Source organism: Oryctolagus cuniculus, chromosome 7, assembly GCF_964237555.1.
Source record: "Oryctolagus cuniculus chromosome 7, mOryCun1.1, whole genome shotgun sequence".
In the NCBI taxonomy this organism is placed as follows: Eukaryota; Metazoa; Chordata; class Mammalia; order Lagomorpha; family Leporidae; genus Oryctolagus; species Oryctolagus cuniculus.
This window is the reverse complement of record NC_091438.1, coordinates 125,707,226-125,724,853: the sequence shown is the minus strand read 5'-3', so window position 1 is coordinate 125,724,853 and position 17,628 is coordinate 125,707,226. Positions and strand designations below refer to the sequence as shown.

The 17,628-nt window shown below is 40.6% G+C and overlaps 1 protein-coding gene across 1 annotated transcript in view; it reads left to right on the top strand.

Annotated features, from left to right (window-relative positions):
* CYP4X1 (cytochrome P450 family 4 subfamily X member 1) overlaps positions 1-17,628 on the top strand; it is a 54,686-nt gene that overhangs the window by 25,577 nt on the left and 11,481 nt on the right. Inside the window, exons 7-8 of the mRNA XM_002715659.5 lie at positions 14,171-14,277; positions 14,963-15,153. Coding sequence (XP_002715705.1) covers positions 14,171-14,277; positions 14,963-15,153 — 298 coding nt within the window. The remainder of the gene's footprint in view (positions 1-14,170; positions 14,278-14,962; positions 15,154-17,628) is intronic.

Sequence of the window (17,628 nt, the reverse complement as noted above, 5' to 3'; positions counted from 1 at the left end):
AGTTCTGAATGCATCAACTGTGTGCTTGTGAAAACTCTGGGCTTGGGTATCCCCTGGGGCTGAAACCATAACAACACAATGTTGCACTTACAACAAATCTAGCTGTTGGGTGCCATCTAGTGCTAACGTAGCCCAAGCACCCACTGACTCAGAGAAAATAAGCAGGTGGTTTAATTTTCTGGAAGGACAGCCACAAATAAAGCCAGACTTAAAACACTGAGGCGGGGGGAGCACCTAGTCTTTAAATGTGCTTATGCCATCATGTGCCAACAAGCATCAACAACTTTCAGGTAATCATGATCGAAGCTAATAAACAAAATAAGGTACCAGAAACCAACAAGATAGTAACTGATATTTATAAGTGCTCAGATGAATTTTTTAAAGAGTTATTTATTTATTTAAAAGTCAGAGTTACACAGAGAGAGAAGGAGAGGCAGAGAGAGGTCTTCCATCCGCTGGTTCACTCCCCAATTGGCTACAATGACAGGAGCTAGGCTGATCCAAAGCCAGGAGCCAGGAAGTTCTTCCAGGTCTCCTATGTGGGTGCAGGGACCCAAGCATTTGGGCCATCTTCTACTGCTTTCCCAGGCCACAGCAGAGAGCTGGATAGGAAGTAAAGCTACCAGGATTCGAACCAGTGCCCATATGGGATGCCGGCACTGCAAGTGGCAGCTTTACCCACTACACCACAGCGCCGGCCCCCCAAAATAGCTGTTTTAAGGAAACTCAACAAGCAAATGATTTAATTTTCTAACAGAAAAATAATTTAATTATCTAACAGAGATTGAACAAAGAAATACAAGTAATTTTTAAAAATCAACCAGAAAGGGGGCAGAGCCAAGATGGCGGAATAGTGAGGGCGCACACCGATAGTCCGGGAAAATTTAGTTTAATAAAAGGGGAGTTACGGTAGCCTCAGAAAAAAGAACCAGGAAAATATTGCAGAGGAAACTCTTCTAGATCGAGTGGCTGTGAATCGGAGGACCTACTGGGAGAACAAGGTCGCCCACCACGCGGAAGCCGAGCCGCGGGTGCCGCAGAGTCTGCGCGTCAGTGCAGGAAGGGGAGTGCATGTCACACAGACATCAGCGGGGAGAGTTGGGACATCCAGGGCTCCGAGTCCACACATCGGTGCTGGAAGGGGAGGTGAGCTCAATAACCCGAGACATTGGCGGGGAAACGGGGGTCAGAATCTGGAGGGGGGCCTGAAAGTGCAGCAGACTCACTACCGGAAAGAAGGAAAAAAAAAGCTTGGGGGTTTCTCTCTCTCCCAGCCTTGCAAAGGTTGCAAGGCTGCAAGGCTTGAAGAATTCCCAAGAGACAAAGAGCAGGCCCCCTCTCTGGATTTACATATCAACAGGGGAGAGCTAAGGAACTGAGTCACTACAATTCAGTAGCCTAGGCAACCCAGTGGGAGTCCAGAGGAGCCTACACAGACTCTTTGGGTAGAAGCCAGAGACTGGAAGCTAAATACCATCAATTCTGCACAGCCATGCCGTGCGGTATTACTTACCCCCTGAATAAATAAAATAAAAAATAAATAAATAAATAAATAAATAAATAAATAGAGAGAGATTTACCACACATAACCTGAGGGTGTCACCTTTGCACACCCGTAACCAGGAAGAACCAAGCAGAGCTCTCAGGCCACACCCATCTCAAGCCTCCAAGGCTCCTCCAACAGCAGGCAGTCCACTTAATACGGACATAGTATAAAATAAAAAAAAAAATTAAAAAAAAAAACGCACAGTGATGAAAGAAGAATTAACTAGGCCAAGCAACAAACACAGAAATCGAGGGAACAAGATCAACGATGACACTATGATGCCTCCAAATAAAACACCCCAAACCAAGATTATGAAGATGATGAGATAGAAGAAATGCAAGATACGGATTTCAAAAAATTTATGATAAGAACATTTAGAAGTTTTCAAAAGCAAATCCTTGAACTACAGAAATCCTTATTGGACAGGATTGAAAATCTCTCTCATGAAAATGAAATTTTAAGGAAGAATCAAAATGAAACGCAGAAACTAGTAGAACAGGAAAGTGTGATAGTTAAGAGAAATCAAAATGAAATGAAGAGCTCAATAGATCAAATGACAAACACATTAGAGAGCCATAAAAACAGAATGGGTGAAGCAGAAGAGAGAATATCGGACTTAGAAGACAGAGCACAGGAAAACATACAGTCAAACCAAAGAAAAGAAGAGGAAATTAGAAATCTAAAAAATATTGTTGGGAATCTACAGGATACTATTAAAAAAAAAAAAACCAACATTCAAGTTCTAGGAGTTCCTGAAGGCATGGAGAGAGAGAAAGGATTAGAAGGCCTTTTTAGTGAGATACTAGCAGAAAACTTTCCAGGTTTGGAGAAGGACAGAGACATCCTAGTTCAGGAAGCTCATAGAACCCCCAATAAACATGACCAAAAGAGATCCTCACCACGACACGTGGTAATTAAACTTACCACAGTAAAACATAAAGAAAAGATCCTAAAATGTGCAAGAGAGAACCGTCAGATTACTCTCAGAGGATCTCCAATCAGACTCACAGCAGACTTCTCATCAGAAACACTACAGGCTAGGAGGGAATGGCGAGACATAGCACAGGTGCTAAGAGAGAAAAATTGCCAGCCCAGAATATTATATCCTGCCAAGCTCTCATTTGTGAATGAAGGTGAAATAAAGACCTTTCATAGCAAACAGAAATTGAAAGACTTTGTGGCCACTCGTCCGGCCCTGCAAAAGATACTTAAAGATGTGCTACACTCAGAAACACAGAAACACGGCCATCAATATGAAAGAAGGGAAAGGAAGAACACCTACCAGTAAAAGAGCATGGGAAGCTCAAAGCATATACTAGAAAATATCTCCGGGAAAATGGCAGGGCAAAGTCACTATGTATCAATAGTCACATTAAACATTAATGGTCTTAACTTTTCAGTTAAAAGACACCGATTGGCTGATTGGCTCAAAGAACACAACCCAACTATTTGTTGCCTACAAGAAACACATCTCTCTAACAAAGAGGCATGCAGACTGAAAGTGAAAGGTTGGAAAAAGATATTCCATGCCAACAGAAACCAAAAAAAAGAAGGTGTAGCCATATTAATATCAGACAAAACAAACTTTAATACAAAAACTGTTAAGAGAGACAAAGAGGGGCACTATATAATGATTAAGGGTTCAATGCAACAGGAAGATGTAACTATTATAAATGTATATGCACCTAATTACAGGGCACCGGTCTATTTAAAAGATATGTGAAGGGACTTAAAGGGAGATTTAGATTCCAATACAATAGTACTGGGGGACTTCAATACTCCACTCTCAGAAATAGACAGATCATCCGGACAGAAGATCAACAAGGAAACAGCAGATTTAATTGACACTATTGCCCAAATGGATCTAACAGATATCTACAGAACTTTCAATCCTACGTCTAAAGACTTCACATTCTTCTCAGCAGTGCATGGAACCTTCTCTAGGATTGATCACATACTAGGCCATAAAGCAAGTCTCAGCAAATTTAAAAGAATTAGAATCATACCATGCAGCTTCTCAGACCACAGCGGAATGAAACTGGAAATTAGCAACTCAGGAAACCCCAGAAAGTATGCAAACACATGGAGACTGAACAACATGCTCCTGAATGAACACTGGGTCATTCAAGAAATCAAAAGAAAAATCAAAAACTTTCTGAAAGTAAATGAAGACAACAACACAAAATATCAAAACTTATGGGATACAGCAAAAGCAGTATTGAGAGGCAAATTTATAGCAATAGGTGCCTATATCAAGAAATTGGAAAGGTACCAAATAAATGAGCTTTCAGCGCATCTCAAGGACCTAGAAACACTGCAGCAAACCAAACCCAAATCTAGTAGGAGAAGAGAAATAATTAAAATCAGAGAAGAAATCAACAGGATTGAATAAAAAAAAAATTACAAAAAATCAGCCAAGCGAGAAGCTGGTTTTTTGAAAAAATAAACAAAATTGACACCCCATTGGCCCAACTAACTAAAAAAAGAAGAGAAAAGACCCAAATCAATAAAATCAGAGATGAAAAAGGAAATGTAACAACAGACACCACAGAAATAAAAAGAATCATCAGAAATTACTACAAGGACCTGTATGCCAGCAAACAGGAAGATCTATCAGAAATGGATAGATTCCTGGACACATGCAATCTACCTAAATTGAACCATGAAGACATAGAAAACCTAAATAGACCCATAACTGAAACAGAAATTGAAACAGTAATAAAGGCCCTCCCAACAAAGAAAAGCCCAGGACCAGATGGATTCACTGCTGAATTCTACCAGACATTTAAAGAAGAACTAATCCCATTTCTTCTCAAACTATTCAGAACAATCAAAAAAGAGGAAATCCTCCCAAATTCTTTCTAGGAAGCCAGCATCACCTTAATCCCTAAGCCAGAGAAAGATGCAGCACTGAAAGAAAATTACAGACCAATATCCCTGATGAACATAGACGCAAAAATCCTCAATAAAATTCTGGCCAATAGAGTACAACAACACATCAGGAAAATCATCCACCCAGACCAAGTGGGATTCATCCCTGGTATGCAGGGATGGTTCAACATTCGCAAATCAATCAATGTGATTCACCACATTAACAGACTGCAAAAGAAAAACCATATGATTATCTCAATAGATGCAGAGAAAGCATTTGATAAAATTCAACACCCTTTCATGATGAAAACTCTAAGCAAATTGGATATAGAAGGAACATTCCTCAATATAATCAAAGCAATTTATAAAAAACCCACGGCCAGCATCATATTGAATGGGGAAAAGTTGGAAGCATTTCCACTGAGATCTGGCACCAGGCAGGGATGCCCACTCTCACCACTGCTATTTAACATAATTCTGGAAGTTTTAGCCAGAGCCATCAGACAAGAAAAAGAAATCAAAGGAATACAAATTGAGAAGGAAGAAGTCAAACTATCCCTCTTTGCAGACGATATGATTCTTTACTTAGGGGATCCAAAGAACTCTACTAAGAGACTATTGGAACTCATAGAGGAGTTTGGCAAAGTGGCAGGATATAAAATCAGTGCACAAAAATCAACAGCCTTTGTATACACAAGCAATGCCATGACTGAGAATGAACTGCTAAGATCAATCCCATTCACAATAGCTACAAAAACAATCAAATACCTTGGAATAAACTTAACCAAGGACGTTAAAGATCTCTACGATGAGAATTACAAAATCTTAAAGAAAGAAATAGAAGAGGATACCGAAAAATGGAAAAATCTTCCATGCTCATGGATTGGAAGAATCAACATCATCAAAATGTCCATTCTCCCAAAAGCAATTTATAGATTCAAGGCAATACCAATCAAGATACCAAAGACATTCTTCTCAGATCTAGAAAAAATGATGCTGAAATTCATATGGAGGCAAAAGAGACCTCGAATAGCTAAAGCAATCTTGTACAACAAAAACAAAGCCGGAGGCATCACAATACCAGATTTCAGGACATACTACAGGGCAGTTGTAATCAAAACAGCATGGTACTGGTACAGAAACAGATGGATAGACCAATGGAACAGAATTGAAACACCAGAAATCAACCCAAACATCTACAGCCAACTTATATTTGATCAAGGAGCTAAAACCAATTCCTGGAGCAAGAACAGTCTATTCAATAAATGGTGCTGGGAAAACTGGATTTCCACGTGCAGAAGCATGAAGCAAGACCCCTACCTTACACCTTACACAAAAATCCACTCAACGTGGATTAAAGACCTAAATCTACGACCTGACACCATTAAGTTATTAGAGAACATTGGAGAAACCCTTCAAGATATTGGCACAGGCAAAGAATTTCTGGAAAAGACCCGGGAGGCACAGGCAGTTAAAGCCAAAATCAACTATTGGGATTGCATCAAATTGAGAAGTTTCTGTACTGCAAAAGAAACAGTCAGGAGAGTGAAGAGACAACCGACAGAATGGGAAAAAATATTTGCAAACTATGCAACAGATAAAGGGTTAATAACCAGAATCTACAAAGAGATCAAGAAACTCCACACAAACAAAACCAACAACCCACTTAAGAGATGGGCCAAGGACCTCAATAGACATTTTTCAAAAGAGGAAATCCAAATGGCCAACAGGCACATGAAAACATGTTCAAGGTCGCTAGCAATCAGGGAAATGCAAATCAAAACCACAATGAGGTTTCACCTCACCCCGATTAGAATGGCTCACATGCAGAAATCTACCAACAACAGATGCTGGCGAGGATGTGGGGAAAAAGGGACACTAACCCACTGTTGGTGGGAATGCAATCTGGTCAAGCCACTATGGAAGTCAGTCTGGAGATTCCTCAGAAACCTGACTATAACCCTACCATTCGACCCAGCCATCCCACTCCTTGGAATTTACCCAAAGGAGTTTAAATTGGCAAACAAAAAAGCGGTCTGCACCCTAATGTTTATCGCAGCACAATTCACAATAGCCAAGACCTGGAACCAACCTAAATGCCCATCAACGGTAGACTGGATAAAGAAATTATGGGATATATACTCTTTAGAATACTATACCGCAGCAAGAAACAACGAAATCCAGTCATTTGCAACAAAATGGAGGAATCTGGAACACATCATGCTGAGTGAAGTAAGCCAGTCCCATAGGGACAAATACCATATGTTCTCCCTGATCGGTGACAACTGACTGAACACCAAAAAGGAAACCTGTTGAAGTGAAATGGACACTATGAGAAACGGTGACTTGATCAGCATAGCCCTGACTGTTAATGAACAACTTAATACATTATCCCTCTTAGTAGTTTTTTTTGTCTGTTCTACTTAATATGACTGGTTTAATTCTGTAATTATCACACAGTTATTCTTAAGTGTTGAAAATTAACTGAAATGTGATCCCTGTTAAACATAAGAGTGGGAATAAGAGAGGGAAGAGATGTATAATTTGGGACATGCTCAAGCTGACTTGCCCCAAATGGTAGAGTTAGAAACATACCAGGGGATTCCAATTCAATCCCATCAAGGTGGCATGTACCAATGCCATCTCACTAGTCCAAGTGATCAATTTCAGTTCACAATTGATCATAATGAAAGGACTAAGAGTCAAAGGGAGCACATAAACAAGTCTAGTACCTGCTAACACTAACCGATAGAATAAATAAAGGGGAGAGTGATCCAACATGGGAAGCAAGATACTCAGCAGACTCATAGAATGGCAGATGTCCTAAATAGCACTCTGGCCTCAGAATCAGCCCTAAAGGCATTCCGATCTGGCTGAAAAGCCCATGAGAGTATTTCAGGCATGGAAAGCCAAGACACTCTGGCAAAAAGATCTCTGTGAGTGAGATCCCAGTGGAAAGAACAGGTCTTCAAAGAAGGAGGTACCTTTCTCTGAAGGGAGGAGAGAACCTCCACTTTGACTATGACCTTGTCTGAACAAGATAAGAGTCGGAGAACTCAGAGGGCTTCCATAACCTTGGAAACTCATGACTGAGCATAGGGAGATTACTGATGCCATAGACAGGAGTGTCAATTTGTAAAGTCAACAACAGGAGTCACTGTGCACTTACTCCTCATGTAGGATCTCTGTCCTTAATGTGCTGTACATTGAGATTTAATGCTATAACGAGTACTCAAACAATATATTTCACTTTGTGTTTCTATGGGGGTGCAAACTGTTGAAATCTTTACTTAATGCATACTAAATTGATCTTCTGTAAAAAAAAAAAAAAAAAGAAATTATCAATTCCTAACTTGACTCTCACTGGGATTAAACATGACAATAGGTCTGATCTGATTTCATCATCATTTTAAAAAATCATCTATTATTTTTCACTTTATGTTTCTGTGTGGGAGCAAACTGTTGAAATCCTTACTTAATGTATACTAATCTGATCTTCTGTATATTAAGATAATTGAAAATGAATCTTGATGTGAATGGAAGGGGAGAGGGAGTGGGAAAGGGGAGGGTTGTGGGTGGGAGGGATGGTATGGGGGGGAAGCCATTGTAATCCATAAGTTGTACTTTGGAAATTTATATTCATTAAATAAAAGTTAAAAAAAATCAACCAGAAAAAAATCAATCAGAAATCCCTTAACAGAAGGATTCACTAAGCAAAACAGAAAACATGATCCAAGGCATCAATAGCAGAATAGATCAAACAGGAGAAAGAATTAGTGACCGGAGGAGAAGACTATGCAATACACTGGTGGAGAAGAGATTCCAGTGAACAAAGAATGCTACAGAAACTTAAGGACAGCATCAAAAGGGCACATATCTGAATTATTGGGGTTCAAGAGGAACTTGAGAATGCCAGAGAGGTATAAAAAATATAATATATAAAATATATATTTATAAAATATAAAAAATATCCAAAGAGATAATAAAAACTGGAGAATGATATAACTGTTCAGAAATGAGAAGGTCAGAGGTCACCATTCAGATTCAAATAAGCCAAGTCTACCCCATGACATAAAATAATCAAGCTACCGAAGGCTAGACACAAAGAGATTCTCAAAGCTGTAATAAAAATGAAGCAAGTAACACACAAAGGGGCTCCAATTTGCCTGACTCCAGGTTTCTCAGCAAAAATCTTACATGTCAGTAGGTGAGACTTTCATGTGATGAGAGAAAACATTGTCAGCCAAGAACAGTGCACCTGTGATGCTATCCTTTAGAAATGAAAGGGAGGTGAGGCCGGCACCATGACTTACTAGGCTAATCCTCGGCCTGCGGTGCTGGTACTCTGGGTTCTAGTCCCGGTTGGGGCACTGGTTCTGTCCCGGTTGCTCCTCTTCCAATCCAGCTCTCTGCTGTGGCCTGGGAAGGCAGTGGAAGATGGCTCAAATCCTTGGGCCCCTGCACCCACGTGGGAGAACCAGAGGAATGGCGCAGCACGCAGGCCGTAGCGGCCATTTGGGGAGTGAACCAACAGAAGTAAGACCTTTCTCTCTGCTTCTCTGTCTCTATGTCTCTGTCTCTGTCTCTGTGTGTGTGTGTGTGTGTCTAACTCTGCCTGTCAAAAAATAAAGGGGGGGAGGGGATGAAGACATCCCCAGATCAGAAAACTAAAATAATTAACCACCACCGGTCCTGTCTTACATGAAATTTTAAGAGGAGTTCTTTAAACTGAAAGAGTTGCTAGCAAAGAAAAAGAATATGCTAGAAGGTGCAAAATTCATTGTTAAACATAGTATGTAAACCATGCACAGCTTTAGTATGATGATTGAAACACAAAATAACTAAACTAATATCTACATTATTATGTTACAAGACACTTGATGTGGAAAGATGCAAATGGGAGATCAAAAATTCAAAATATGGGGCGGGCACCGTGGCATACCAGGTAAGGCCACCGCCTGCAGTGCCAGCATCCCATATGGGCACCAGTTTGAGTCCTGGCTACTCCACTTCCTATCCAACTCCTGCTGTGGCCTGGGAAAGCAGTGGAAGATGGCTCAAATCCTTGGGCCCCTGCACCCACGTGGGAGAACCAGAGGAGGCTCCTGGCTCCTGGCTTCAGATCTGCACAGCTCCGGCCATTGCGGCCATTTGGGAAATGAACCCATGGATGAATGATGTCTCTCTGTGTCTCTACCTCTCTCTGTAACTCTGCTTTTCAAATAAATAAAATAAATCTTTGAAAATAAATAAATAAATTTAAAAAAAGGAAGAAAATCAATTAACCACAAAGGAAAAGTAGAAGAGGGAGAAAGGAAGAAAAGGAAGGAAGGAAGGAAGGAAGGAAGGGAGGGAGGGAGGGAGGGAGGGAGGGAGGGAGGGAGGGAGGGGGAAAAAATCTACAGTAGTAAGACTTTACTATTGCAATTACCTTGAATGTAAATGGATTAAAGTCTCCAATTAAAAGAGTTACTGAACTGATTAAAAAGCAAAACCCTAATATATGCTGCTTACAAGAAACTCTCTTCCCCTTTAAGAACATGCATAGCCTGAAGTTGAAAGAATAGAATAAGGTACAACAAATAAACAGAACCCCAAATAAAGAAGGAATAGACATACTTTTCAAATGAAATAAGTTTATAATCAAAAGTAGTGAAAAGAAACAAAGAAGATCATTATATGACAATCAAGGGTTCAATTCAACATGAGGAAATTACATTTATAAATGTATATGCACCAATTATCAGAATGTCCAAATATGTAAGCAAATATTAATAGACTGAGTTTGGGAGGTAAGACTCCAATACAGTAGTAGTAGGAAATATTAACACTCCACTTTCAGCAATTAATAGATCATCCAGGCCGGCGCCGCGGCTCAATAGGCTAATCCTCCGCCTTGCGGCGCTGGCACACCGGGTTCTAGTCCCGGTCGGGGCGCCGGATTCTGTCCCAGTTGCCCCTCTTCCAGTCCAGCTCTCTGCTGTGGCCAGGGAGTCCAGTGGAGGATGGCCCAGGTGCTTGGGCCCTGCACCCCATGGGAGACCAGGAGAAGCACCTGGCTCCTGCCTTCGGATCAGCACGGTGCGCTGGCCACAGCGCACTGGCCGCGGCGGCCATTGGAAGGTGAACCAACGGCAAAAGGAAGACCTTTCTCTCACTGTCCACTCTGCCTGTAAAAAAAAAAAAAAAATAGATCATCCAGACAGAAAGTCAACAAAGAAACAACACAAACTGTACCCTAGACCAATTGAACCAAATTGACATCTACAGAACATTCTGTCCAGCTGCTGCAGGGTACACATTCTTCTCCACAACACTTGAGGAATTCTCCAATGTCGATCAGATGATAAAACAAAAAACAAGTCTCAACGTATTTTTGAAAATAGAAATCATATCAACTATTTTTTCTGGCCACAAGAAAAGTATTTTTCTAGCTTCTAGAAATCAATAAAAAGAGAAACTTCAGACACTACATAAATATATGGAAATTAAACAACTTAATCTGAACAACTGATGGATCTAGGAAGAAATAAGAATGGAATTTTAAAAATTCTTGAAATAAATGAAAATGGAAACAATATAGCAAAATCTATGAGCTACAGAAAAAGCATTACTAAGAGGGAAGTTTAGGAGCAGGCATTGTGGTGCAGCAGGTTAAGCCACCACTTGGGATGCCCACATCCCTTAGAGTGAGTAAAGTCCCACCTCCACTTCTGACCCAGCTTCCTGCTAATGTGCCTGAGTCAGTAGATACTTGGGTCCCTGCCACACACATGGAGACTAAGATGGTGCTTCTAGCTACTGGCTTTAGCCTGGCCTAACCTTGCAAGTGAAGTAGTGGATGAAAGATTCTCTCTCTCTCTCTCTCTCTCCCCCCTCCCCCGTAACTCTGACTTTCTAGTAAATAAAATAAATCTTTTTTAAAAAAAGAAATGAAGAATTAAATTAGTCAAATATTAAATACAATGGAAAGCTTTAATAACAGACTGATGCAGGCTAAAGGAGTAATCCTTGGAACTATCTCAGTGAGACAAAAAAAAAAAAAAAGGAAGAAGAAGAAAATAGAAAAACTGAATACCGTGTTTGAGATTTATGGGATACTATCAAATGACCAAACAGAGACTGAACAACATGCTCCTGAATGAACAGTGTGTCACAGAAGAAATCAAAAAGTTCCTAGAAAAGAATGATGATAAAAATACAATATATCAAAACTATGGAATGTAGCAAAGCAGTGTTAAGGTGGAATTTTATAGCAATTAGTGCTTACATCAAAAAATTGGAGAGGTATCAAATAAATGATCTAGCAATGTGTCTCAAGGACCTAGGAAAACAAGAACAAGCCAAACCCAAAATTAGTAGAGGAAAAAAATAAAATCAGAGAGGAAATAAACAAAATTGAAACCAAAAAAAAATTTAAAAAAAAAAACAAAAAACAAAAAATGAAGAGCTGTTTGAATAAAAAAACAAAATTTATATACCATAATCATCAGGACTTGTTACAAACAGCTATATGCAAGCAAATTGGAAAATCTAGAAGAAAGGGATAGATTTCTGAACACGTACAATCGCCAATCACCAAAACTGAATCATGAAGACATAGAAAACCTAAATAAATAAATAACCAAGATGGAGACTGAATCAGTAATAAAGAGCCTGCCATCCAGAACTGGATGCCTTCACTGCTGAATTCTAGCAAACCTTTAAAGAACTAATTCCAATTCTTTTCTAATTATTCTGAACAATTAAAAGGGAAGGAGCCCTCCCAAACTCCTTCCATGAGGCCAACATCACCTAAATTCCAAAACCAGAAAAAGATTCAGCAGGGGCCAGCACTATGGCATTGTGCGTTAATGCGGTTACCATTAATTGTGGAAAGCTGGGGCCGGTGCTGTGGCGCAGCGAGTTAAAGCCCTGGCCTAAAACACCAGCATCTTACATGGGCGCTGGTTCTAGTCCCAGCTGTTCCTCTTCCAATCCAGCTCTCTGCTGTGGCCTGGGAAAGCAGTAGAGGATGGCTCAAGACCTTGGGCCCTGCACCCATGTGGGAGACCTGGAAGAAGCTCCTGGATCCTGGCTTCAGTCAGCGCAGCTCCAGCCATTGCAGCCATCTGGGGAGTGAACCAGTGGATGGAAAACCTCTCTCTCCCTGTCTCTACCTCTCTCTGTAACTCTGTCTTTCAAATAAATAAAATAATCTTTAAAAATAATTGTGGAAAGCTGTCAGTCATTTACTACTTCACATATTTCTTCTGTTCCTGTCTCTTTTCCTTGTCCTTTGTGGGGTGTGTGTGTGTGTGTGAGGAACTCCCTGATATCTTTCTTTCTTCTATGTAAATTCATTTCATCTTTCTTCTAAATATAGATCAACAATTTTAGCTTCCACATATGAGAGAAAACATGTGATATTTGTGTTTCTGTGTCTGTAGCCCAATTTTTTTTTTTTACCCTTACAAGTCATTTGGTCTTTTTGTCTGGAGTCTGAGGAAATTCTTTTTTTAAAGATTTATTTTATTTATTTGAAAGACAGAGTTACAGAGAGAGGTAGAGACAGAGACAGAGGTCTTCCTTCCACTGGTTCACTCCCCAAATGGCCACTACAGCTGGAACTGAGCTGATCTGAAGCAGGAGCCAGGATCTTCTTCTGGGTCTCCCACACGGGTACAAGGGCCCAAGGACTTGAGCCATCTTCTGCTGCTTTCCCAAGCGCATTAGCAGAGAGCTGGATTGGAAGTAAAGCAGCCAGGACTCAAACCAGCGCCCGAAGGGGATACCAACACTTCAGGCCAGGGCTTTAACCCTACTGTGCCACAACACCTGCCCCAAGGAACTTTTTTTCTTTGTCTTTACTGTCTAATAGTTTTACTAGGATACATATTAGAATTGGCCATTCCATTTTTCCAGGCTTGGAGATGTATTTAGTTTTGTCTTATTTCTAGATGGTTTTCTTGGATTATGTTTTAAATATTAGTTCTGTCCCAAACTTTTGTTCATTTCTTTTTTCTTCCAGCCCTTTAATTATACATGTATTGGCATTTTGCCCTGTCTTCCATGTCTTTTTATAATTTTTTCTTTTTTTATTTTTTATTTTTTTGACAGGCAGAGTGGACAGTGAGAGAGAGAGACAGAGAGAAAGGTCTTCCTTTGCCATTGGTTCACCCTCCAATGGCCACCGCAGCCGGCGCACTGCGGCCGGCGCACCGCGCTGATCCGATGGCAGGAGCCAGGTACTTATCCTGGTCTCCCATGGGGTGCAGGGCCCAAGCACTCGGACCATCCTCCACTGCACTCCCTGGCCATAGCAGAGAGCTGGCCTGGAAGAGGGGCAACTAGGACAGAATCCGGCACCCTGACCGGGACTAGAACCCGGTGTGCTGGCACTGCAAGGCGGAGGATTAGCCTATTGAGCCGCGGCACCGGCCTTTTTGTAACTTTTTCATGAAGGTATTAGACTGAGGAAGAAGAGAATGATTGGTCAGTTGCATATAAATTTGTAATCATAATCAGCTTGCCTTGTGATATAACCTATGTTTTCCATCTGTTGTTTTTGTTTTGGAGCTTTGGATTAAAAGCTGTTCATTTTGGTGAGAAAATGAGCCATCTGTGAAAACTAAGTGTTTTAGTACCTACTCTGGCCTCTGGAACTCAGACAAGATTTGAAGCTACTCCTGGGCCACGGCTTTCTTTTTCATTTATTTGAGTTTGACTGACTTCTTTATCACTTTGGTAATGGAGAACTATCATCCTACCCAGAACAGGTCCTCCAAGACAGAAGGAAATCCCTCCAGGGTGGGGTGAAGCAGGCTAGCGCTGGGAAGACGGAGTACCAGGATTTCCTGGATATTGTCCTTTCTGCCCAGGTAAGACTTCCAACACTGTGAGTCGGCTCCAGTAACCGGTTAATTCTGTGGGTAGATGAGTGTGTAGGAATATGGGGAGGAGACAAAAGCAGAACAAAGAAAATAATGAACAGCTCCCCAAGGAATTAAAGCCAGACTTGGAAAAAAGAAAGGGAAAAGTCCTTCCTGGGTTTCCACCTACTGGCCTGCCCTGCAGATTCTGGACTCAAAGATTGCAATACGAGTTGCAGTACCAACTGTTTCCTGATTTGCAATATCAACTCTTTCCTGATTTGCAGTACCAACTCTTCCCTGATTTGCAGTACCAACTCTTTCCTGACTTGCAATATCAATTCTTTCTTGTCCAGCCTTTTGGCCTTGACGGATTTCACAATCATGTGATCCAATTCCTTAAAATAAATCTCTGTCTCGATATACCCAAAAAACCTGGTTGACCAAATTTATTAGTTCTTTGAATTGATGAGTTGGCTCCATGTAGACTGGGGTGAAGATGGAGTTCCAGAACTCTGTCACTGGGAAGGAGCTGATGCAAGTTAAACTGCTGATTTGGCAGGACTTGGAGGTAATCAGATAGATACACAAACTCACTTGAAACTAATTTTCTGCCTTGCACCATTGTTTTGACTGGACCTCCACAAACATTATCACCAATATTCCAGACAGATTTCTCTGCTGTCTGTTCTAGCGCGAGAATGAAGACAGCTTCTCGGACGCTGACCTGCAGTCTGAGATGAATACATTCATATTGGCAGGGCACAGTACCACGGCCGCGAGCCTCTCCTGGTTTCTCTACTGCCTGGCTTTGAACCCTGAGCACCAGGAAAGATGCCGGGAGGAGATCAGGGACGTCCTGGGGAACGGGTCTTCCACCACCTGGTAAGATCCACATGGGATTTTGCTTTTGGTGAGACAGTCTTTTTCCTGGTACCTTGGTGACCGTCATGCCTGAAGATGCTTGCTCTTGGGAGCAGAAAAGGTAGATGATGTTTCTGTATCTGGAGAGCCTCAAATTATCCCTGTGTCTCTTGCAAAAGAAGCTCGCTCATCCACAAACGGTCATTGATTTTCTAATCACCTGAGCTCTGGTGTGTTGGAAATGAGGACGTGGTCCCAAGGCTGCGTCTACAGCTTCACTGGTGGGCTCGTCTCCTAAGGGCTGTGCAAGCAGCTGCACCATTTCAGTGTTCAGTCATCTTTCATATTTTTCACTGACAAATTGTGTGTGTGTGTGTGTGTGTGTGTGTCCAGTGCATATATGTAGAATGAAGAAATCAATCAATGGCCTCAGCATACTTATTTTTTGTGGTAAGGAAGTTAAAAATCTACCCTCCAAGAAATTTTCAAATGTACAACTAATTATTGATAATTGATATAATTGATAATTATTGATAATCAGATATTATGCAATAGGGCTCTTGAACATATTCTCCTAACTGAAATTTTACACCCTTTGGTCAGCATCTTTCCAATCTGTTGTCCCACCCCAGCCCCTGGTGAGCAGCATCGTACTGTTCTGTAAGTTCAACTTTTTAAGGTTCCACAAGTAAGGAGGATCAAGTGGTCTTTGTCTTTCTGTGCCTGGCTTATTCACTCAGCATAGTATCCTTCAAGTTCATCCATGTTGTCATAAATAACAGAATATCTTTCTTTTTAAAGATTAAGAAGTGTTCCATTGTGTGTATGTATGTCCCTCACATGTTCATCTCATGATGAACACTTAGGTTGACTCAATATCTTGACTTTTTGAATAATTCCATGATGAACATGAGAGTGGAGATATCTCTTCAACATACTAATTTCATTCCCTCTTGGACAGATGAGGGTACTTCCAAAAGTTCACGAAACATGAAATCAAAAGATAGGTTTATTTTGGTGTGAAAAAAAATTAAAATCCATGAATAGTTTTGCATAATATGCAAAAAGTCTTTTCATATGTCCAGAGTGGAATTGCTATATCCCACAGTAGTTCTATTATTAACTTCTTATACAATTTAAATTTTAAAGAAGCTGAGAAAAGACAGGGAAAACAAGTATGCACTCATACTTATAGAGTCTGTTATATTTGCTTTTTGCTTAATTTTAGAAATAAATGTTAATGTATATAACATGATGTTATGCAATGGATGCAGATAGTAAAATGATGACTGTAGAGAAGCAAACTTACAAATCTATCACCTTACAGAGTTACCTGTTTTGTGTGTGGTGACAGCAGCTAAAATCCATGTATTTAGAGAAATCCCTCGCAGTTGACTGTGTTAACCACAGGCCTCGTGCTGCGCATTTGGCCTCCAGACTTGTTCAGCCCACTTGTTTACTCCTCTGCATCCTCCGGTCCACACTCCCCACTCCTCCTACACTCCTGCCCAGGCGATGACTGGTTTATTCTTGACCCTTTTGTCAGATTCCACAGGTAAGTGAGTTCTCATAATGTGTTCTTCCCCGCATCTGACTCACCTCACCGCTGTGGCCTCCACGTCCAGTCAGGTGCTGATGGACGGCGTAATCTTTTCCTGAGCGTGAATGCATCCCATTGTGCACATAACCGCAGTCTGTCTGTCCGTCTGTCCTTCCATGGACACAGGTTATTTTCATCTTGCTTCCTGTGAATAAATAACACCACAGTGAACATGGAAGTCCTAATGTCTTTATGAGCTAATGATTTGATTTCTTTACAGTATATACCCAGATTAGAGCTTGCTGAATCAAATAGCAATTCTAGATTCTTCTTTTAAACTATTTTATTAATATTTTATATTTACATTTTTATTAAAATTAATATTTTATTTTATAATATATAGTGCAATATTTTATACACAGTATAATATATAGGCATAAACTGATCAAATCAGACAACTGGTCTTTCCATCTCCTTATTTTCCTCTGTGTTCAGATCCTACCAGCTCCTCTCTTCCCATTCTTTATGATACATGGTTATGCGTCACAGCCACCCCACTGTGCTGTGGAACACTGGGACTTTTCCATTTGATGGTGGTTTTTTTTTTCATTTGATGGTGTTTTGGTACCTATTACCCAACCCGCTTCTATCCTTCATCCCATTCTTCCTACCTCCTGTAATCACAATCCTAAATTCAGATTTACTGTTTTTTAATTCCCACATATCAGAGAGAATATATGGTATTTATCTTTCTGTGTATAGCTTATTTCAATTTCCATAATGATCTCCAGATCTATCCATTTTGCTGCAAATGTCATAATTTCATTCTTTTTCATGACTGAATAATATTCCTTTACACACACACACACACACACACATCACGTTTTCTTTATCCATCTACCTGATGATGGACACCTTGGTTGTTTTCATATCTTGGCTATTGTGAATGACACTGC